The 24,567-nt window shown below is 39.7% G+C and overlaps 1 protein-coding gene across 4 annotated transcripts in view; it reads left to right on the top strand.

Moving 5' to 3' along the window:
• The window catches only part of ZNF827 (zinc finger protein 827), a 135,760-nt gene that overhangs the window by 98,724 nt on the left and 12,469 nt on the right, over positions 1-24,567 (top strand). For all 4 annotated transcript variants that reach the window (XR_006414826.1, XM_044430998.1, XM_044430997.1 and 1 more), the window contains exons 9-10: positions 19,354-19,491; positions 22,359-22,530. Coding sequence is in view for 3 of the 4 variants with exons in the window: in XM_044430998.1 (XP_044286933.1) it covers positions 19,354-19,491; positions 22,359-22,530 (310 nt within the window). In the remaining variant the exon portion in view is untranslated. The remainder of the gene's footprint in view (positions 1-19,353; positions 19,492-22,358; positions 22,531-24,567) is intronic.

The raw sequence follows: 24,567 nt of genomic DNA, 5'->3' as shown, positions 1-24,567 counted from the left end.
CAAATGTTTCCCAGCTCCTATCAGTTTTCCCACAAGGGTCAGTTAAAAGCTGTTCTGCCACCTTTTTTATGTTACATGCCAGCATTCTGGTTCCATTCTTCTATCATTTGGTGTCACTCAGAAGAACGCTCTCTTTTGCAGGGTGCAGTAGGAAACTCAATGCATCTACTCTTTCTCAAGCAGATAGATTGAGCCAGACTACTCACTCCCTTGTAAAGCTTGTCTTGGGAAGCAAGGGATGAAACCTTCAGTAGCGTTTAATAAGTTGGCTGGTGGCAGAGGTTTCCTTCTGCTTCACAGACCCAAAGCATAGGATGTTGTTTGAATGTTCCTCTGATAAATTTTAAGAGAGTGATTCATACTCTCTAACTCTGTCTTTCCAAACTATTCATGACTTTTATGAGTACCAACTGTGCCTCCTTTGCAATGATCTTCCCACCCTTCCCCAAAAGCTCAAACTGTTTAAACTCTTAAAGACATGATTCTCTTTTTGTTTAGACGAAAAAAAAAAGGTAGTCATGGGCCTTTTTTCTATCTAAACATGGATAGGATTGCCATGTTAATTCAGTTAGTCAATTCAGTTTATTAATTTATGTCCTCCCTTTCTGTGTAAAATACATACAAGAAGGAAAGTCATCTATCCCATTGATTGTTTGGCTCTTTCCGTGGCTTCTCTACAGCTTTTCTATAGCTCTCTTGAACTCAAGCAATAAAAATTTCATACAGTATTCTCTATGTGGGTATTCTATAGACTGTTATTACCATTTATAATAACTTGCTGTTTTAATTTGATTCCTTTTAATTCTCAGCATTGAGTTTGGCTTGTGCGCTTGTTTGTTTGTTTGTTTGTTTTACTGCCACAACACACTCTTGAAATTTTCAGTTAGCACAATCTTATAACAATTCAGCTATCCTGGCTGGGGCATGTTGGGAGTTGTCGATCTTTTTCTGTTTAAACATGGACAGGATTGTACCTTTAGTGGAAATGAACTCTTTTACTAAAACTGTACAGTAGAATTGCAATTAATATGAGAGCCCTAAGCAGAAAAAACATTCCAATAGAAGAACATGGCTCATGACCTGAAAACCTGTATAGCAGCCAATATTCACCTCAGTCCACTGATAGAACAGCTGACTCTTAGACTGAAAAGAAATGCAAGTAAACCTCATGCAAACAAGAGACTGAAACACTCCTTCTGTCCATGATGAGACATCAACTCGAGGACAGCGCTGAGGAAGCTGTCAGTGCCAATAGACATATAACACCTAACATCCTGTGAGTGATGGCATACGTGCTTCTTTACTTCTAGAACGACTGCTGATGTGTGTAGCTGAGAGCCCTGCCAGCATTTCCTGCCTGGTTTAGTTAGCTGGGTGTACAGATTGGCCAGAGCACTCCAGCACCGCTAAGAATAGTACCATGGGAAAAGCGGACGTTCAGCTGAGCCAGGAACTGAGGAGTAAGAAATGGCCAGTGTGGGATGTGCCAGAATCAAGTGCTACTTCTGGGGCCCCAGTCTTTGTGGGACTGTGGGCGTGCTTGCAACTTTGAAAGAAGTATCGTGGCTAGTACTACAAATGCAGTAGGGAGGTGGGGTGGCCAGTCACTGAAGTGTTGGGGCACTCTCCTTAGGTACGTGTATTGTCTTTCTCACACTAGTTTCTTTCTCACTCTTGTTCTCTCTTGCGCCACCTTTCTCTTTCTCTCTTCATCCCCATGCCACTGAACAGAGCAATTCCTCTGTGCATTTGCCTGGGGCAAGAAACTGCTTTGCTGAAAATCAGTGGGAGGACAGGGAGAAACCCACCCCTGCCAAGGACTCTGTTGCTTCAAAGGTCTTTGTTTGGGTGGGCTCCTTCCCTTCTCCAGCCTTCTTTTTTTTGGGAGGGAGGGGGCAGGAAGGGTTTTTTTAGTTCAACAATATCCTTTTTGAGCTGCAGTGTCCAGAACTGTGCACAATACTCCAAGTGTGGCTACACCATAGAAAAGCATTACAATGCTGACAGTTTTATTCATTGCCTAATGACCCTCAACATGGAATTTCCCTTTTTCACTTCAGTCACCCATTGGGTCAGTGTTTTCCTTGGGCTGTCACTGCAACCCCAAGACAAGTTACAAAGATGATTAGGATTTTTTGCCCCAGCGTCTGTCACTGTATACATGAATGGGTATCATTGGGACCTGCAGTTCCGTTTTCAATTTGTCAATAATGCCTGCAGGGTTAACTGTTATCACCATTATTTGCTGAGGCTCCCTTTCTGAAAATAACCATTCAGGCATTTTCTGCAGTGAGGAATCACAAACTTCATTCAGCTTCGCTGCAATCTCCTTATTCTCTTTTAGTACTTCTTTACCTCTGTTGTCATCCAATGGAGCAACTACCTCCCTAGCTAGGCTCCTGTTTATGATGTACTTTAAAAAATCTTTATTATTGACCTTCATACAAATAACAAAATGCTCCTCAAAATATAGTTTGCATCCCATATTTATGTTACTATTGATTATATTTATACCCAGCCATTTTCCCTGTGTAAGGAACTCATTGTAGCTCACATAGTCCTCTCTGTCTTCATTTTATCCTCACAACAAGCCTGTGAAGTAGGTTAGAATGAATCAGTGACTGGTCCAAAGTCACCTACTAAGTAACATTGCTAAGTAAGTACTAGAACCTGGATCTCCCCCAAGTCCCAGCCTGACACTCTAACCATTACACCACATTGGCTCCATCGTCTGTTTGCATGTACTTTGAGAAAATTTGTGTTCCCTTAAGATCCATACTACAATTTCTAATTGTGTTGGAATAGTTCAGCCTGCTGCTTTTGTTTTCTTATGTGTAAGCATGTGTAGCGCATCTGTATAAGGACTTCAGCACTTCATGAAAGAAAAAATTAACCCCCCCACTCAAATTTTTAAACCCGTCCCTGGAATGAGGGAATTTGGGGGGGAAACAAATACAGGATGGCTTAAACCCTCCTTTTCTGAAGTGCCATGGTCCTGATCCAGTTTGGTACTGCACAGCCTTATGCAAAAGTAAACAGAAATAGCAAGCTGAACTACAGCAATACAATTAGTAAGACATGTACTTTGATCCTTAATTTTCTGCATTTGGGGAGCTCTTCTGTTTCCTAAAAAATGTCTTCTTTTAATAGCTTCCTTAACAGTGCTGGTTTCATTTATAATACTGCACTTATTAAATTTATATCCTATTGTTTTCCTGCAAAGAATCTCAGGCAATTTACATAATTGTCCCCTTTTCGCATTTTCTCCTCACAACAAACCAGTAAGGTAGGTTAACCCTGCTAGTGTTTTGTTTTGTGTTTTAATCTGCTAGCACCTTTCTACAGTTAACATTCCATCTGAGCTTCTGTTGTGGTGGTTTTGAGTTGCTCCCAAGCTTTCTGGATAGATTTAACCCCATGGGCTTATACAAGCAAAAGTAAAAAACCATAATGAAAGAACATTAAGAGGACAGAGTCAGGCAGTTTTAACAGAAATGGAATAAGGGAAAAAAAGTTAAAAGAATTACATTGAAAAAGCAAAGGTCAGCAGTAACATCACAACGGACTGATATTGGGCAGGAAACCCATGAAATATGATTGAATTACTAACAGCTGCTTGAAATGAATCTGTAGATTTGAAAGTTAGAAAGATGACTCTCAGTTTCCAGAGCGGATACTGCAACCCAAGCATATTGATAGCTTTGTGCTGAGGTCTTGTATAATAAGCTGAAGGAGAAAAGAATCATATGTTAGTATTAGATGCAGAGTTCCTTCACACAAGTGATCAAGATTATCACCAAGCAATAGCGGCAACCCCAGCAAAGAATGATGCTAAGATTGCATGCTCCCATCCATACTGTCTTACACTGGCACAGCCTTTCCCCAAGCCAATGTAGTCCAGATGTGCTGGACTGCAATACCCATACTACCCAGCCAATGTGGCCATACTGACTGGGCGTTCAGTCCATTGCATCTGGAGCACATCAACTTGGGGAAAGGCTGCACTAACATCTGAAATGGAGCAAATAGTTAGGATTGTGGCTCAGATTAACCTAGTGTCATAGATAAGCCCACTAAAAAAACTACCCTGCACTAGCATTACCATTAGCATTAAACTAGGCAATGAAGAGGCTAGCAGTCTGAATTCCAGTGCTGGACATGGAATAACTGCAGAAACCCCGTCTTCTGTGGCCAGCACGGAAGTGCAGACCACTAACTTTTTAGTAGCTCCAAAAAAGAGAAAATGTATCACCTAAAAGAGAGGATCATGGTCAGAATCCCATAGACATATCTACCTTTGCTGATACTCTTTCACCCTTCCAGTTGCGTTCTGCAAGCTGTGGGTACCACCAAAGCTGTTACACAAGAGATACAGTGCTTCTTAAAGGAAGTCCCAGAAGGAGCAGAAACATTCCCTTATCTGATTCCACTGACCTGTCTCCTTCCAGAAATGATCATTCCCACTTGTTCTGAGTTAGCCCAGAAATGCTAAATCGCAAATGGTGGGGTTGGTTGCACAACGGAACTGATCAGATGAGATCAACAAAAGCATATGTACCCCATTGGATTTCCTCCAGAGTTTTGTATAACATTCACATATATTGATTTGTATGTATAGGTGCAAAATCAGAAATACTGTCATTTACATAGAATGATGATATGCCCAACCATAATGAACAGGGACTGTGCACCTGCTTATTCTGTTGCCCAGGTGTTAACTGTTGATGGGCAACATCAGGGCCTCCACTGCTCCTCTTCCTAAGGTGATTTAGCTTTAACTGCACCTAGGGTAGGTAGAGAATGCTTTCCAATGTCCTTGGCAACCCTTCGAACAGAGGTAAGACACTTGGCTACTCCACTTAGCAGGCAAGTTCTTTTTTTTTTTTTTTTAAGTACTCTTCCAGGTAGACCAGTAGAGGAAAGAAAGAATAATTGTCTCTCTCTGCCAGCCTGCTGCATTTGTATGCTGGCTGTGGAGGAACAGATTTCCCTTCCTCTTGGAGGTAGCACAGAAATTAAGTAGGACTTACTAAGGACTTGCTTTTGAGAAAACATAGGATTGCAATGTAAAAAGAATGCTTATTTTCCAAAGCAGAAATTGGCATGTTGCGGCTCTCTCTAGGTCTTTTGGCTACAGCTCCTGTAGTTCCTCAACATTGGCTATGCTGACTTGGGCTGACAGAGTTGTAGGCCAAAGCAACTGGAGAGCAACAGGTTGCCAGGTGCTAGGGTCAGTCCTGCCAGGAAGCCCTGTAGAAGCCTTCACCCCTAATCCAGGGGTGGGGGGGTGACATCACAGAACCCTAGCTCGTATTTCCAGCTGTAAGCATTTCCTGTTCCTGCTGTGAAAAAGACCTGGCAATATAACCTTATCTCAAGAATATGGTATGTTCCTGAGGTGAGGGCCAATTTGTGGGACAGGGAGAGTCTGTTTGATATTGCTGAACTGGGCCTTAAGTCTGTACCATTGGAGATGAGCTGTATGAGCAGGAGAGTCAACATTCCTTCTAACCAGACATAACGTTGCTTATGCAGATATATGAATAACACACTGACTCTCATCTCAAACAAAGCCCCGTATTCATTTCTTGACATTTATGGTCAGACCTTCTATCTGAACATTCTCAGTGTGCAGCCATAGTTCTGTAATTCTCTTTTGCACACTTATTTTATTTTTATTACATGCAGCTGCTGAAACTACAATTTGATGGGCAGACTGCATGGAAACCCTTTCTCTGATGCTGTTTTCTTGCCAAAAAAAAAAAAATCTGCAAGCGCTTCCAGTTTGTCCTGGGTAAAATATTTATTTATTTGTTTGTTTAAAACTTTTATATGCCATCCCTTATGCATGGCATTTTGGGATGGCTCACACATCAAGATATGATGCCTGTATTTTTTTCTGTTTCAGGGGTAAAAGCAAGTGGGTGGCAGAAAGGATTTTTTGACAGAAAACAATGCAAGGGAAAAGGCTAAGAAGTGACTGTCCTCCCATGGTCTTTCCCATCAAACTTTTGCCTTGGTGCTTTCATTTTATAAAACAAAAAAAGTTTGCAAAATAATCATGCAACTGCAAGTAATCTGTCATTTTGACATCAAATGTATATTTTTGATCAGTACATGCAAGTCTATACCATATTTTTATTGTAAATTGTCCAGAATCTACAGAATGGGTGGGATATAAAATTAATAAAGATATAGTAACCCATCTATTACTTTACCTACTTTAGCCCTGTCCTCCCTCTCTCCTCCTTTAGTACTTCTGCAAGGAGGAGATCCAAAAGTCCCACTGCCATATTTAGATTAACACAATTTAACATTATGTCTGAATGTGAACAAACTGTGGTAGTTTTGCCTGTGACTTAGTGAAACATGCCAGCTTCAAATGGTACTTTCTAAGCTTGCTTGTTTCATTAATTAAAATTAACCAGTTTAAGGCTTGAACACAATTTTATTTAATTATTTATTTATTAAAACATTTTTATGCCGCCCCATTCGCTGAAGCCTCGGGGCGGCTTACAACAGTGCTCAAATGCCTTCTGTTGAAAACAGACATGAAAGCTGCCTAGATCTTCCTTGTGGCCATCCCAAAAAGTGGAGAAAGCTACACATGAGCCTGGGGTTTGTTTAACACTAAACCATAGTTTGGGTCTAAAAGCCAGTGTATTTGAACAAAGCCAGTGTATTTTGCATTTTAGCTTAACAGTGAAATCTTATACATGATTACTCAGAACTAAGCCCCTTTGCAGCCTTACATTGCTATTGTAAGTTCCTCGGAATACAGTGGCAATCAACTTCTGAGTACAATTAATTTCTTTATGCCTGGATATATGAAAAGAATTTAGATGCAAGGATACTGGGACTGATTAAAAGATTAATATCTAATAGGTGCCCAAGAGCAAGAACTGTTCCTAATTTTGATATAATATGGAAATACTATAATGTATGCCAGAAAGTCTATAGGCATATTGTGAAATGTCAGGGTAACTCTTTTCAAATTATAGATTGTATCCAATTAAGCTCTCCCATCAATGGAATGAGGAGGAGATTATTCTCTCAAAATCTGCCTCAGATTGGGGGACAGGGTAAGTGGGAAGGGAAAAGCTCATTGCACAAGGAGCAGACTGGTCACAGAGAAATGGATTTACAAAACCAGTAGCCAAATGGTACTTGGAATATGAAGAAACTTTTGAGGTCAAGTTTCTGTTCATCACTAAATACTTTATAGTTTTGGTCAGTGTTGTACAATTGAGTTTTCATGTGGGAAAACTGAGGTTCACACTCCCATGGATGCATTAAAACCATGAGTGGCTGACCGAATATCCTAATCTGTGGTCTGGGTAAATTCTACAAATTCACTGCAAACCAAACAATGTGTACCAATTTTACGCACATTATAGTGCTGATCCAAGTGTAATCTACTCTATCTGACCTGTGTCCACTACCAGCATTTGCTGTGCGGTGTGGGGGTTGGCAGGCATAAGGCCTAGTGCTCATAAGGGATCCTTGGGCCAATGTCCTTAGCAGGAACCACAACTGCAGGTAACTAGGTGCTTGATCCTACACTCCCAGAATTCACCCCAATAGCATGTCAGAGAGTTAAAGGCACCTTTAGTATGAAGAATAACTGGAATGTGGCAGTTGTTCCCCCAGTGCCCAGCAAGCAGAAGTGATTGGTGCTGTTCATGTCAAAAATGGCAGTCCTTACCTGGAATCCTACACATTTCTTATACAAGCCTGATGTGTTTTCTTTAAAACAGTTGGGGAAGTGTTTCTGCTGAGTGGGCTGTTGAGGGCTATGTTACAGCAGAACCAAAGCCAACAGTAGGCATTAACACTTACGTGCACAAATCCTCATGGTTGGGACATCTATCAAAATAAGTAACCACCCACAATGTATATCTGTCCCAAAGTAAGTGATACTGAGTTCAGTGAGAGTTGCTCCAAGATAAATGTATACAGGATTGCACCCTAAGCCTCTTGTGAGACCATAGACTTACAGGTGTTCAGGTCTTAAAGGCACATCATTAGTTGATTTAGTGGACAACAGCTTTTTAAAAAGAGAAATAGGTTTATTCAAATTGATCAAGTATGGAGACAATTTCTATCACAGAGCTCTTTGTCAAGAAATGTGTACAGTTATGGATGGGAGTGCATAATTCTTGGTCTATATCTGTGAGCAAGTTTAACATTCATCTGTCAGTTGGCTTTCTTGGCCTTATGTCAATTTTGAATGCTCTTTAAACAATCTTTACTACCTTGCTGTCACATTTTGTTACTCAAAACTGACCTCCTGTTATCTAGTAAGTGATTCTTTCAGTTCACCTTTCCTATTCTATTTCAGATATATACTGCGGGTACAAGTACTGAATTCAAAACAAATATAAATTATTTTCTAGTTCAGTGATTAGCAGGCTCCAGGCTTTTGGTATTTACTTTGCGTGTTTCTTTTACTAGAACGCCAAGAACCATCCACCAGAACATAGTGAAAATTCTGTGACATACTGAGAATTACAAAATTCTGAACCTAGGACTTTGCTTTGAATACCTAGAACTGAATGAATCTTACACACCTTCCACACAGTGCCCCTTGTACTTATCCTGAGCTTGCTTCATTTCACAGTATAATGGTGGGTTCAGTTGTGTTGCTGGAGTTAAAAACTCTTTCAAATCACTCAGAGAGCTACTAGTAGAGCCAGACCTGTCTTCTTGCTACCCCATCCTATCTCAGTAATTCCAGCTTGGATATAGTACGTTGGCTTTTTTCCCCCTTTGGAGCAGGTGCGGGCCATGTCCTCCTATTTTTCTTTCCTTGTATTATGGAGGAAAGCACTTAAATTAAAATAGCTTTCATAAGCTGGTGCTCTGTAGCGGTTTTAAAGTGCCACTCTCAGCAACCCCAGCAGCATGGACAATGGTCATGAAGTAGGGGAGCTGTAGGTACTAGGTTGCCTGGACTAAAGCATGGCAACCATCATGTGATTCTAACGCAGCATCCTGATTGGAGATGGATCATTGGGCAAACCTAATTGTAGCACTTCTGAATGGAGAATATCCAGGAGGTTGTACAAAAAACTGTATGGCATTTGTTTATTCCATCTCTAATGGAGAAATGCCTAGGGTAATATGAAGGCCCTGGGAGCAAGGAAGCCCAGAGAGAATCATAGAATGATAGAAGAGTTGGAAGGGATCTACAAGGTCATCAAGTCCAATCCCTTGCTCAGTGCAGGACTCCAAGTTAAATAGGAAAGCTGCACATTCCTGGGCAATGTTTGTGCTCAGAAACACAAGTTATTCTGTGTGATCCTGAAGGCCATCAGAGTGTATTCAGGTACACAGCATGAATATAGTCTTCTACCTCTATTTTGGAAACTTTAGAAGTATCTTAGGAGATGTGAAGAGTGATAAAAACTAAACTAAAGCAGCATCTTGAGTTGATTTGCCCCATGACAATAATCCTTCCTTATACATCAGATTTTTTGGAGGGGGGCTCTTGATTCAGTCGCTAGTGATAATTGCACTATGGCAGCAAGGAGTGCACTTAAAAGATTTTAAGTGTAAGGCAGCATTTGCATTTCAGGAAGATCTGGCAAGCTTTGGAGATTTGTGAACTAAATCAGTACATTGCTTCTGTGAAATGAAGAACAGTAAATAATTGGTAGCATTGAGATTCAGGTTGTTATTCCTCTGGCTATCATCCCAGTGAGATAATGAGAACAATTAACACCATGCTTACCCAGTCTCTGCTCATAGGGCTTCAAATAGAATAGCATTAGCTGCTGCTCACTTTATAAGGATTTCCTCAGGGATTGTAGAGTGCTACTACTTCCTAAAGAGAATGTTGGTCTGTTAGACCATTGTATCCCAAGTAATGTGTGCATGTCTGTGTTGATATCATAACTCTGATACCTGCATAGCGCTTTTCTGTGGTCAGAGATAATTATGGTTCATGATTGAATCTCATTAACTGGACATTTGTGGTACTTGTAGATCCAAATTGTCTTGACATTCTCCCACTATGAGTACATTTTAGTTTGGAATGGGCTCATTGAAATTGTGTCAAGATAGTGAACAAAATCAAGAATAATCTCATTCACGCACCTACTAGCCTCTGTATTGTCCATTGTTTATTGTTCTTAATCTGGCAGAAATTCTGCTGACCAGTTCAAGCCTTAATGATATATGAGGCTGTTCACACAGCCCAGATTGCAATCCATACAGCCACCATTTTGAATATGCAAACACCTCAATTTGAAGATTGCTGTGTTGTGCAAACCCAGCAAGAATGAGTTACACAAAAGTTAAATAATCCTCTCATAACTCAATCCGTTTTAGGATTATGGGTTGTTTATTATTGCATAACCCATGTTAACAAGTTTTGCACAACATCACAACCCCCAAGTGGGTGCTGAATATGCAGTATTGTTCCCACAGGCATAGCAGCTCAGGCTTTGATGATCTGTAGCACATTCGCTGAAACTGGTCTTAGACCACATTTACACAACATAACAATACTGTGGTTTAATTTACTTTCAGAGGCTGCCTTTTTCTGCCCATAGGTACCATTTTTATATCCCTGTGCAAACCGAGGCAGCAGGGGTTGTTAGGCAACCTCAATAACGCATGACTTATTTCAGGTCTCTCTTACCCTGAAATGACAAGTTACCCCCAAGTGCCTGACACAGTGTGATAGTTCCCACAGGTAAATTAAGCCAAAATAAGCTGTCATAACATGAACAGGTTCAGTCTATGTGTGTGGAGAACAGAGTCCATAGTTGAAGTGGGAACTGCAGGAAGCAATTAAATAATGGATCAAGATTAAGCTACAAATAATTATATCCCTTTTCACTGCTGAAAATCATTGGTTGCTTACCTAGGCCCCCGATCCCTGATGCTGACACATTCAGATGAATAAAGATAGTTCAACCCATTCTGGCTGTTAAAGGTTGATAACCACAGTGTCTTTTTCCAGTTTGAGTCTGTGTGCTGAGCATATGCTTTTGCTGTTAATTCTCATCAGGTTATTGAAAAATACCTTTCCAGAAAACCATGGAATTGTTGACTAATTCCCTTACTTGACAACCAGACAGTCATCTGAGTGGGATGGTGTAACTTGGCATCCTGCACCAGCAGGGGGTTGGACCTGATGGGCTACTTGGCTTCTTCCAGCCCTACTTATTCTATGAATGTATGAATATACAGATTACAGCATAGTTAACTATGCTGACATGTAACCATGACCATTCCGTGGGTCCACAGACTGAAGAGTTTTCCAGCAACAATCTAAAATGTCAATTTGAGTTATTTGGCCTCTCTGTTGCTTACAGTTCTCTTGGAGGCAATTGTAATGATTTCCCATAAGCAGAGAATGTTCTGGAGCATTGTGTATTCTTTCTACACCTTTATTAATGGAAAATTTGTCAGCTTGCCTGATTGCTCTTTAGGTTCTCATAACACAAGAAATAAGACTCATTACTTATTGGGGAAAGCAGGTCCTGGAAAACCACTATGCTTGACAAGTGATAGAAGCAAACATGCTCACAAGCTTACTTTGGAGACAGTGATTAACAGTAGTTTTGTGTCAGTTTGATACTATACTAAACAATAGTGCAGTGTGTTTCGGTGTTGGCTTTACCTTGTGTAGTTATGACATTGTCTCACTGTAATGTTCCTTTAGTATTCTACAGTTGGGTGCCCAGACTACTTGAAGCGTAGGAACACTGTTGCTCCATATGGCTCCCAATCTGAGCACCACAGATTTTATGCTTTTTATTGTATTTTATATTTGATCTTTATGTATGCCACCTGTAGATCCTCTTTGGAATGGAGGTGCAGCTTATATTTTTACTCAAGTAAGTATGGGTATCATTCCTAGAATTTCTAATAGGGTTATAAGAAAAGCTAGCTTCCAGGGACTTACAGATTATTTTTGTACAGCCATCTCTTCCCATCATCTGCTTTCCATATAATCTTCTCTGGTCCTTTTACCAAACTAATTAACTTTTAATGCAGATTGGCTACTTAGAACAGCTACAAGAACATCTTTGTCTGATAAAAAAATCTTCAGACATATTATAATACAGACCACCAACTGGTTGGCCATTGTAATCATTGTGGCCAGCTAATGTGGCCTAAGTTTACAAGTAATTCCTTAATGTTTTGATGGGAAATTAGTCCAAAAGGAAATGGATCTGTGTAAAAAGAAGACTTTCAAGAATTTACAGTCCAGCTTTGCACAATTGGAAGGGAAAAAGAAGTTATTGTGACTTCTTTTCCACAACCATGCTGTCTTATTTCCTTTAATTGCCTTAGAACCCTAACCCCACCACCCTTGTTGGTTTCAGATGACACAACAATCCATGCACAGTGCAGCTGATTATAGAGATAAACTTTTACCCAGTAGTTTTATGAGAAATAAGCCCAGTTCTCCCTTCCATTGTTCTTAAGCTCTGGAGAAGTTCATTGGTATGGTTGACATTTATGGAAACATACTGAAATATATTGATTTTTTTTTTCAGATCTAGAATAATCTTTTTTCTAGACCCATTATCTATAGAAAAGATAAAGTGACCCATTTTGAAGCCATTATTGTTACATTTATAGCCTACCCAGATAGAAGCATAGATATTATTATAGGGTTTGCAAGAAATAATTGTGCTTCATACAGTAAATATTATTTCTCAGCTTTCATTTCATCGGGGTCCAGAATCAGAAAGCTTCTCATGCAGAATGGAGCATGGTTTGTACGCATAGTCTTTTGTTTTGACAGGAGATTTTTTTTTAACTGATTCTGGTTTTAAGGAAGCATAAATTGGAACTAGTTGAGTCAGCTGTTTAGTTAGGCTGTAGGGCAAAAAGACAGCACAGCTGGTGAAAGCAGCTAAAGCTATCAACCTACATTTACTTTCTTTTGATGAGTTCTTTGTTTCATAATCTTTTTTAGATGACCTCTACTTTGTCATTATTTTTCTCAAGTGTTGATGACCAGCTTATTTTTAGAACCCTCTCCACCTGTCTCCTTCCAGGATATTAAGCTGTTTTATAATTGCTTTGTACTTTCAGTTTAACACAATAACAACTGGCAAAAACAGATTGAAATCCAAGCAAAATAGAAAAGTGGCGGGGGAATTAAGTTCTTACAGCAAAGAATTCCTTTCATACTTGCTTGCCAACATTACTGACATTGATAATCCACCATTGTCATGAATGGGAGCTGTAAAAGAGCACTTCAGCCTGCACTATGAGGATAATTACATTGAATTTTATTTGTGCTGTTTTGTTTTGTTTTTACTATTTACTGACTCAAAATAATATTTTTTCACTTGAAATAAAGGCTTGGAAGTAAGGTATAAAACAGCATAAACTCGTTTTTGTTGCTATCCTTTGCTTCTGGGTGGACATATTCCTACCCACTCTCAATATCTCTAAAATCCTAGATTTCCTCATTGTTTTCCTATAGGAAAACAAACCTTCCCAAACATTTGGAGAGGTTTGTCCTACCCCAGGAAAAACCTCCCCAAATGATCTCAAAATGGATGAAGAACTCTGTTTTATAGATAATGACTGTATCACTCTTGATCTTAAAAAATGTATATCATGTGTTTCCTTAAACGTAAGTCTTACCAACAACTTCACTGCTTGACCAAGAACAATGGAAGGAAGGAGCAGGCTCATTTCTCATAGAACTGTTGGGCATGAGACAACCTTGAATCTTTTGCCTTATACCTCTGGTACTACAAAGGACTTGATTTGTTTGAAAATAAATGTAAGCTGAGAATCCAGGCCAGCTAATGGTACATACAGGCAATTACCATGTCTAAAATCCAGGAAAAAAACTGCCTCTAAGCATATAAGAGCTATGATGTCGAAAAGCAAAGTTAATGCGTGTATTTGGCTTAAGGAAATCAAAACTGTATGTAACATAGGAAGCTGCTGAGTCATATCATTGGTCCATAAGCCATTACTATCAACCATGAGTGGCAGTGGCTCTCCAGAGTTTCAGTTAGGATGTTTTCCAGCCATACCTGGACATGCTAGGGATAGTGCTTGGGTCCTTCTGCATGCATGACAGTCCTGCTCTCCCACCCCAGTAGGACCTATTTAGGGGCCAACCGGGTTATGTGGCAATTCTACGAATGCAGATTCTTTGTGTGCAAATCTAACACTTTGGACCAGGGCATAACTAGGATGACATTCCTTAAGAATACAGGTTATATGTTATCTTTTCTACTGGGCAGAATGAGTAGACTAAATATGTATGCAATAAGACAATTGCCTTTTTTTTGGAAGTAACAGGAACACTCATTCTAGGGTAACTATTGTGAGGCTTATAGCCAAGTAAGGGGCCATGGTTTGTGCTAGAAGTTGAGAATACATTGCAAAGAATAGGTTATAGCACAGTTGGACAGGAAAGCATATTAGGGAAAATGGGCAAACCAATTCCCAGAAGGTTGCAATGAGTTGCAGGCATTTAGAGGAAAATTAAAGCAAAATAGTTTCCATGTTCTAGATAGATGCAATATAAGCTTATACAAAAAACTAGTTTCAGCACCTTTGGGAGAATTTGAAAAGGGATACTTTTACATTTTCCTAGGGGAATTCCATGATTATATATATAATGCAGGAAATATGGTTTCTGATTTCAGCTACTTTAATATGATAATGACGAATGACTGAGTGGAATTTTTAAGAGGCACATTGACTTCTAATTGAGTCTACTTGTTTGTGTCCAAATTAATTCAGTTTCGTAGTGACTGTGCTTTAGGAACTGGCATACACTTGACATTTTCTCATAATCATTCCCATATTCCTCCTTCTGAAGCACTGTTTTGATTAAGTACTCAAAATCTCTGCTAAAACATCTATTGCTGTTCTAGAGTCAAATGACCGTTGTCTTGAACTCAAGACTAATAATTGAAAGAATGGTTCACAATTGATTTCAGGGACATTAAAAGCTTGATACATACTTCAGCCATTTCCCCTCCTTCTGCCTTTTAAACTTTGCAGAAGGGCTAATTTGGAAGAAGCGTGAGTAATCACACATTAAGGATAATTTATGTTATTATAAGACAAATAGCAGATAATGGTAGCACCCAGAGGACACCCTTCAAGTGTCAAGCTTTTGTTGTTCCAGGTGCTGCATCAACTATGGCTTTACTGGGAGATGGATCCTATAATGAATAGCCTGTTGCAATCACCGCATAGAACCTTGCCATTCAGTCAAGCTGGCTTTCAGGTCTTTCTTGAATTAATTATAATCATTCATATATAGACCCCTTGACTGACAATCCATCCGGATAGTTCTGGCTTTATATAAATGGAAAAAAGCACTATCAGATAGTACATCTATATTGCAGCCAAATGGGAAGATGGCAGCCATGGTAACTTAAGGTTTGTAGGAGTCACACAAAATACTTTCATAAGGACTGTTGCAAGCATTCCAGTTTGTGTGGCACATCATCATCATATCACAGACTACATAACATCATGAAAAATAATAAGGTAGTTTGTAAACTAAAACTGGCACAATAAATCTGCAGTAAATGAAGAACAAATATTCAAAATGCAATGGGCCAGTACTCAGAATCAGTGCCAAAGAACACTTACATGAATAGCTGTGGTTTTACTGGCTGGAGGAACACCTACATTGTAGGTGTTTGTTGGATCTTTAAGGGTAGTTCATTCCACAGTTACTTCATCTTCTGATATCAGCATGTAAACAGGCCTTTTTGGTAATGGAACAAACTCTCATATGTGGTTCAAGAGGCAGAAACTGTGGAGAGCTTTATGCACTTCTTTAGATGTATCTTTTTATTTGAGAATTCACTTGCAATCACATTTTCTCTTTTACTGTAATGCAGGCTTCCCAAATGTGGTGTCCATGGACACCCAGTGTTAACATAGAAGCATGGATGTCTATGAAATGCATACAGCTTTTCTTTAACAATTATACATAAGCTCCAACAAAAGTGGACCGAATATCCAAATGGGTATCCATGTATGCTACCCATTCAAATAATGAGGCAATGTCCTCAATACATTGCATTATAGGAAGTCAGTGTTTATCCTTCCAATATTGTAAATCAGTCTTTTACCTGTCAAAACATTGCATTGAGGCTGAGCATTTGTTAATTTTCATGAAGCAGGCAAATAATTTTAAAAGTGTGTACAGCAATGCATGTTAAAGGCTGTTTCAGTAGAACATGGAACTGCATAATAACCTCCCACACTAAAGAGGCAACAAGTGGACATTGCCAAAACAGGTTTAAAAGCTGAGTTAGACAACTTCTGCTCTGTGTCCACTGGGCTTAAAACGAAAGTTTTTATTCAGGAACATGCAGTTTAAGCTGCATAGATGCAACAGGCATATGTCAAAATGGCAGTCCACTGATTAGGCATTTTATGGTGGTGTCCACAGCAGTTTCTCAAGTACTCAAATTGTCCATGGACCAAAAATGTTGAGGACACTTGGTGTAATGTCTTTAATATCCTGGTTTCTACCCTGGTTTTTATATTATATTTTATATGTGCCACCTGGAGATCTTAGGATATTAAGCAGTACACAAGTCGTTTGAATGAATGAGGATAGCATCTTCGAGTCATCATATGGTATATCTCTGCAAAATATGGCATGACTAGGTTGGCTTTTTCAGATGACTTTAGTGATTGGGCTACTCATTACAGAAGGAGGCCCTCTCTCTGATAGCCAGTCTCCAAGGTAACATACCGATCCGTGTACTCATACAGTTCTGTCAGTACATACTGAGCTGCACTGGTATATCAGATCTGCGAAGCTGATGAACTAAGCCCAGAAGGTCCCAGATAATGCCTATTTTTCCAGTCTTAGGCAAGCAGCAGAAAGAGGGGGCTTGTGGTGCTCCAGTGGGGCTCTGTGCATGTCTGATGAGCTGTGTTGGGCCTAGTAGGGCAGCCATAGTGTAGTCCTGAGGCACACCAGATTTTCCTCACTTTTTGTACTTGCAAAGGTATCTTGATTCCCTTTAAGATGCTTTTAATGAATCTACATTACCACGTTACTATCCTAGATTTATATACTTATTTTTACTATTTTAACCCACTTTGGAATGTTACCTACAGCTAGCACAAATTAACAGGGAAAGACATGCTCCTAGTTTTGAACTCTCTTCAACGTGATAAATTTGTTCATAGTTTTCTGGGTTAAAGTAAGGAAATTGAAAGTAAAATTGCTCCAGGATTCTGGGTATTCTGCTCTTATCTTCCTAGTTAAGCAGAAAACAAGGATCCTACCAAGAAAGATGAGAACAAATGTAAAAGTCTGGCAGGGATGTCAAGGAGTAGATTGAGGCAATTCCTGTAACTGTCACATGGCAAGCTTTATAGTCAATGCACAGAACTTAGGTTGTCTGAAGATGCCTTGTATAGTGCATACTTCAGAGCTACTGTGCTCTGGCATGTTCTCAAATGTGGGTTAGCTACATAAGCTGCCACATCTTGGATCCCTTCAGACAGTCCAGTTATGTGAATTTCCTATCATGCTTTCATTGCATGTTAGGAAATTCATCTGAGGAAAGCATCATTGACTCACCAGAGTAACAAGAATGTGATTGACCATCAACTTAAAATTAGATATTGCTGGAAAAACTGAAGAAAAAAAGAGTAAATGTAGCATCAGTAGTGGTGCTTTGAATCACTACTGATCTTTAAATCACATTAGGTTCTTTCTCCACAAGAAATGCTGCAACTGAACCAGAACTTATGGGCTAGCTATAGGAATTGCTAGGTGAATTTTTACAACAGTTTTAAAGCAGACTGTCAAGTATGATTACCATAATAGTTATCTTCTTGCCTTAAAAATCTACGAGTCCATAAATGATTACTTTAGAGAAGCAAAGTCACAGATCAGTTAATTTACTCTGTTCTGTTTTGCCTTCTTCTGTTATTTATGGCTTTAACTCCTCAGAGTTGCACATTTTATGCTAGAAAAATGAATGAAAGATGCAGCATAAATGTAAAGTCTTAGCTATAGCTGCAGATATCATGAAACAGAACTGTCATTGTTAAAAGCACACTAATAGCAACTGTGATGGGATGAATTGGTGCAGTGGCATGCCCAGTTGTAACAAAGGTGGACAGGTCTCTTAGCTACTGCATCTCCTTTCTGTTGGTTAAAATTGTGATAAAATAATGGATATTCTAAATGTTTTGTAAATCATTAGTGCAGACTGTGGTGCCATTAAATCAGAAAATGGTGGCAGTAGCATTACAGAGTCATTGTGCCAACACAAAATTCACTGGTTTCGCTCTTCCAGTGTCCTGTCTCTTTTGCTGGTTTTAATAACTGGAAGACCCCTCCAGAGAGCCACAGGCAATTTCCAAACATGCAGGACAAGAGAGTTGCATTGTATACTGCAATTGCATCGTATACCTTCATTATCCCTGTCTACAGTAACTAGAGAATCCTTTTCCATGGGATGCATAACCAGGAGAATAAAATGGAGTGCTGTCTCTCTCTACCAATCTAGACTTATGTAGGGATTGTTTTTTCAAGCACTGCATAACTAGGAATGTGGGTGTTGGGATGCCATGTTATATAAAACTTCAAGTCCACATTTACAAGTCTACATTTATTAAAAGCTTTCTCCAGGAGCTGGGTAAATTCATTGAATATTGCATGTTTGCTTGGGATAACCAGCAGTGCTCAAACATGCAGGACAGAAACAGCCTGACCCAGCAACATTTCTTGAACTTGTAAAGATGTGTGTGTGTGTGCACGCACGTGTGTGCTTGCGTGCGTGCCTGCTTTCCTTTCCCCTATGTCTGTGTTTATCTCTGTGTGTAAACTGGAAATGCCAAAATCTCAGTAGAAGTATATGTGCTTTTAAAGTGAGCTGATGTTACTATGGGAGTGAAATTTAGAATGTAATGAAGAAATCAATGCAAAGACAGACTTAGATCCCTGAGTTATTTGAAGTTGTCAGTACAATAGCCTATATTTTGTAGACCTGAAACATGGATGTAAAAGAGAGCAGCTTTGGTGGCATCTTGTTTTCAGACCTTTATATACTGGTTTGTGCTTATGTATCCCTTACTTCCATGCTGATTTACTGAGTTGTTTGTAGACTTGCTTTGAAAATGATTATATCATGAATTCTGTGGAAGTTCCTGTTCTAAGGAAGGGTTTTGTGCAAAAGAGGAACACTCAAAAATAAGGTTGTCAGTAAAGCTGGATTGGGTCTTTCACAAGAACCAGATGAGTGGTCCGAGACAGTGGCATTGCGTTTCCCATGACATATCCAATGATATACATTGTGGAATCCAAAAATGCCTTTCAGTTGTTAATACTAGAATGTATTTTCTCCTTTTTGGGGGGAATAGAAACAGAGAAGATAGGGCTGGAAGCTGGAAATGGGTTACCATCTTGGAAATTTAATGACCAGCTCTTTCCCTGTGATGTGTGTGGAAAAGTGTTTGGCCGACAGCAGACGTTGTCCCGACATCTCTCCCTGCACACAGGTAACATTTTGTTTTTGATAGTGTTGGACAGTTTCTTTCTCTCTCTCTTTTTCATGGCAATATTGAACACTCCTTTGCATGCAAATAATGGTGGATTGACAACCCTCTATGCTTTTCCAACATTCTTTGCAACACTTGTAGGCAAGGTCTCAAAACCAGAACAGAAATGCACCTAAACCAGGAGGCCCCTGGCCAAATCAAGCCCCTGGAAAAAGCTGCCTAGTTGCCAGCCTAGAAGGAAAACAGTGCAAAGATTATCACATCTACAGCTATGCAGGTGGTGAAGGCTGAGATGCTGACATCTCATTTACTTCTCATAGTGGCTCTTCAGGAAAAGAGCTGCCTAGGGTCCTAAAGTAAGATTTGACATCCAAAGTACCTGGTGGCTTACTTAGGAATATGATAACCTAAAAAAACTTAGGCTTTAGCTATGCCCTTTCAAGGGCAAACAATACTGGTAAATGTGGGAAAAACAGATTGTCTTGACTTAGTCCCTTCTCAGAGTTGATACTGCTATCTGTTAATAGCTTGGTAAGGTATGTGTAGTTCAGCATTATGTTCATGTTGCAGCATGTTGAATACAACCCTCACCACAGAACTGCAGTATCGTATTACACTAGTATTTTTCATAAGAATTAAACCTAAGGAAATGTAGGGTATGCATGTTCATTTCTCCCCACACTAAACAAAGGGATTCTGGAGAGTACTTTCACTCTATCATCTTTTTCTCTTAGAAAAATGGTCTCTATAGCTTTAGATCAGATTTGTGACCAAAACTACTGCAGTAACTACATGTGCAAAAATCACAGTTCAGAATGTATAGGAACTTGAATTGTTGTAGCCAAACTGAATGATGGCCATGCCAAATATACTGTAACTAGTAAGATAAAAAGCTGGAAAAAACAGAGTGCTTTTACTAGCACTGTGAACTAAACTGTTCTTCTATTTCTTGCACAACCATTTGCTACAAAGCAATTAGAATAAACACTAAATCTAGATATGTAACCACAGATAATCCTATTTGATTAGGTTCTGGATAATATTGCCCAAATGTTGAATCTGAATTATTTGATCTAGACTTAGAGGTTTAAAGGAAAGCCTCACACACATTACTGAGGTAAAATGGATATAATGCATTAATTTAAATTAATGAGACAAGTCTTTTTTTTAGCACATCTGTGTTTTATTAAGAAAAACAAATTTTATATAGTAAAGGCTTTTAAAGTTAGTCTACCTACTAATGAAATCTAGGATATCTTACTTTCAACTGATTTAACTCAATTGATTTCAAGGCCTTATTGCTGTCAAAAGAAAGTTCCAGTGTGTTTCAAACATAATGGCTAAAATCCAAATTCTGAGAATGTACTAGTTTGCAGATTGCAGCCTCTGAAAGCATTGCCAGACCTTTCCTACTAATGCCACCAATTTGGGTGCCAGCAAATATTTTTAGGGTTTAGAAGTGGGTGATGAGTTTAGTCTTAAATTCTTAGAAATTTTTAAAAGGAAGTTCCAATGTTCTTTAGGATAAAGCAGACATAACAAATAAGGAGCAAGGCAGACAATCTGAAAGGCCCCCAGTGCATCCAGAGTTTGGCTGTTCCCAGTGTTGATTTGCTGGCCGCTTCTTTTATCACCAAGGCACTTCTGCATCTCAGTTCCCAGAACAGTTTTGCAGTTTTGAAACTTGCCTTCTTAAGTTGTTAAACAGCCCGACTGAAGCATGGGGTAGGAAGGCAGGGAGCAGAACTAAAGGTTGTATCTCTATTCATTCTGCAGCAGTGCATGCTATCATTTCAGTTGCAAAAACCAAAGTTGGAAGGATGTACTGTGTGAGCTGTCTTTTTTTTCAATTATGTTTCTTTCTTAAATCCTAGTAGTATTTGTCATACCTATCAGGTTTTTCTGCAAAGCAACTTAATGCTACATTTTCACACAAATATCTCCCAACACACAAACACTCATGTACTCCACTGACCATCACAAATGAACTGTGTTCAAAAGTAAAAAAATATTGCACGCACCTGGACTGGAATGTATTTACATTTGCAAATTAAATGCCCTTTCATATTATTTTTAGGGATGTAATGTTTAGAGAAACTTGATAAAAGGTGAAATGACATCTCCTGCTGGGCTACGTCTTTGTTTTAAGGTCTTGCATACTTTCATGCCCAGAGGGATAGAGTCAGATAACTAGCTGGTCTGATAAAAGGTACCTCCATTTCATGTGTACCTCCCTATTATATGTAGGCCAAGCAGTTCTCAGAAACTTAGTAGGAACTGATGTAATACAAAGTTTTATAACACTTCGAAGCAATGTGCTTGTCTCAGCCAAAGTTAAGAATTTTTAAACTACACTGATGTCAATAGGACAGATCTAAGCATGTATTTAAATCTCTCATGGAAACAAGCATGGCTCACAAGTACTTACCTTTGGATGGATTGTGCCCAGAGTTTGATATTATTCTGAAGGATGAACAGGCTTAAAAATATATCTGAAACATGGATTTGTATATTAGAAATAATATTTCAACCATTATCACAGAATCATCTTTGCATGTTCATCAGGTTTATTTTCTTTGCAATGTTCCATCAGAGAGGCATACATACATAGTGGGAGGTATCATCCGTTTTTAGAAATACACACCTTGCATCATTCTATGCTGTCAGAATCTGCCCGCTGCCGAAGCTAGATAGACAAGGTATTTCCCTTCTGCCGTGAGCATCTGCAAAGCTTAAAAGTGAGAGGCTACTCTTCAAGAATGCTGAAGAGCCCATGCACCCTGCCTGCATTTCTTGTAAAACACAAATATGGTCAGAGGTATGTGTGTGGAAATTCCTCATTCAGGGTGTTTAATGTTTCTTTCTAGAAGAGAGAAAATACAAATGCCATTTGTGCCCATATGCTGCTAAGTGCCGTGCTAACCTGAACCAGCACCTGACTGTCCATTCCGTGAAGCTGGTGAGTACAGACACTGAGGACATTGTCAGCGCTGTCACTTCCGAAGGCAGTGATGGAAAGAAGCACCCTTATTACTACAGGTGAGGACCCCAGTGAAAGCCAAGCCCAGAGACCTGGTTCCTGCTGCCTTTTCTGCCTGTCTGTTGAATCGAGCAAAGAGCAAGCCCTGTTGTTTCCTTCCTTCCTAACCTGGCAAGCATACATGACTTGCCTCCATTTGAACTTCAGCAAGGACCAAGGTCAGAGCAAGGAAAACACCAAAATGATAGCACTACATCAACCTTCCCTTGTGTGGAGTCCTCCAGCTGTTTTGTAGTACAATGTGTACAGTATTCTTAACCATCAAAATCCAAAGCACCTGGAGGATACTAGACTGATCTATACTATTCTCCCTCTTTCTGATTCAGTTCCCACTTCTAGCTTGCTGGACTCCCTAGTCCATGCCCAAATCCCTCCCGGTGCTAAGTCCCTGCCCTTCACACTGTACATAAATTCAGGCTTTTCTCTCACGTTCTAGAATGACTGGCTGAAGAATGCTGCACTGCTTGATTCAGGAGCTGTGATACCCACTATGTATGATGGGCTGAGCCAAGTATCATCATAACTGCTTTGTGAAATCTCACCTTTCTGCCTTCTGCAAACCCTTTGAAATGTGGGATAAGCCAGTATGGGAACGTCACAATCTTGCTGCTTTTCTGTAACATTCCAGAGCAGCCACACAAGTGGCTCTAACTGGATGATTTCACCAGCACATGTGCTTGTCCAGTTTCTCCCTGTAAGGAGGTCCAGTGCAAAGAAAGAAGCAATCCAGACCATGTTTGACTTCATGCATGGGTCTTTCATAGGTAGCTGCTCACTACACAGATGCTCTGTTTACCTTCAATATCACAGGACTATAAACTGCCCAAAATGGCTTGGCAAATTAGAGAGATTTTTATTGCAAGCAGCTATACCCAAAAACTTTGTCTTGCAGAGTCACCTCTAAGTGTTTCTGAGTGGCCACAAGAAGGCTAATTGTGTGAACTGGGCACTGGCTGTCTGGTTACAATTAGGTCATTTTCAGTGTTCTTGTTGATCAACTTGGCTGGAATGTCCATGAAGTTTTCATTGTTTTGACTTAATTTAAACAGGAATGCCTTTGAACAAATGAGAGATCTATAAAGACAGCTATAGAATGAGTTATTTATTTATATTTATGTACATTCATGTATATACCCATGCATAGCCTGCCTTTCTAAGCAAAGGCCAACTCAAAGCAGCTCACAGCAAGCACCAGAAACAAAAGTTGAAATAAAACAGAAAAAGCCTATAAAGCTATCACTTCATTCGCAAAACACCCACACACTGAACTATAACTGTATTCAGTGTACAATTAAACATTGGCATTCATCCACCTCTCTGGGGAGATCTTTCCATAATGGGGGCATCATGTCAAAAGCCTTTTCTCTCATTGCCAATATCCAGTCTGGGAACACGAGAGGTAGAAAGGCCTCAGAGACTGAGGAAGGTTCTCAAGGTGATTCCTGATGTACCTGGATCCTAGGCTGCTTAGGATATTAGAGATAACCAAGAGAATTTTGTAGCCTCTCCCAAGACTAGCAGGACTATGAGCTGACTGCAAAATTGTCTTTCTGTAGCACTTGTGTATGCATAGCTGATTCATTTTTTTGCCTGGACACGCAGAATGAATCCCTAAGCCCTCTTTGGCTTGCTTGCGTTGAGAATGTCCGGCATTTCTGCATGAGAGCCCAACCTGATATGGGACCATTTCCAAAGCTCAGGAGCTGCTCGTGAAGTATGTGGCAAGATCTCAGTTTGTCCATGTAGCAGGCTGACTAAACATCTTGGCAAGGCTGCAGCACATCTTATTGCCCAAAGGAAATAGCTAGGTGATGTGCAGCATCTGGAACCTGTAGTTTTTAATTAACTTTATGATTATTTAGCATCATTATAGCATGTTTGGGATTGTTGCCTTGTGCCTGCCCTTAATCAGCTTGGCAGGGCTGTCAGTTCTGAAGCATTGCAACAGATGAAAGGATATCCCAGTGCAATTTAAACAGCACAGAGAAGACAAAGTTTGTAAACCAGGAGCTGGTCAGGTTGAATGGCAAGAATTG

This window comes from Varanus komodoensis, unplaced genomic scaffold, assembly GCF_004798865.1.
Source record: "Varanus komodoensis strain SLA01 unplaced genomic scaffold, ASM479886v1 scaffold21, whole genome shotgun sequence".
NCBI classification, from domain to species: domain Eukaryota; kingdom Metazoa; phylum Chordata; class Lepidosauria; order Squamata; family Varanidae; genus Varanus; species Varanus komodoensis.
The sequence above is the reverse complement of the archived record's forward strand: the minus strand, read 5'-3'. Positions and strand labels throughout refer to the sequence as shown.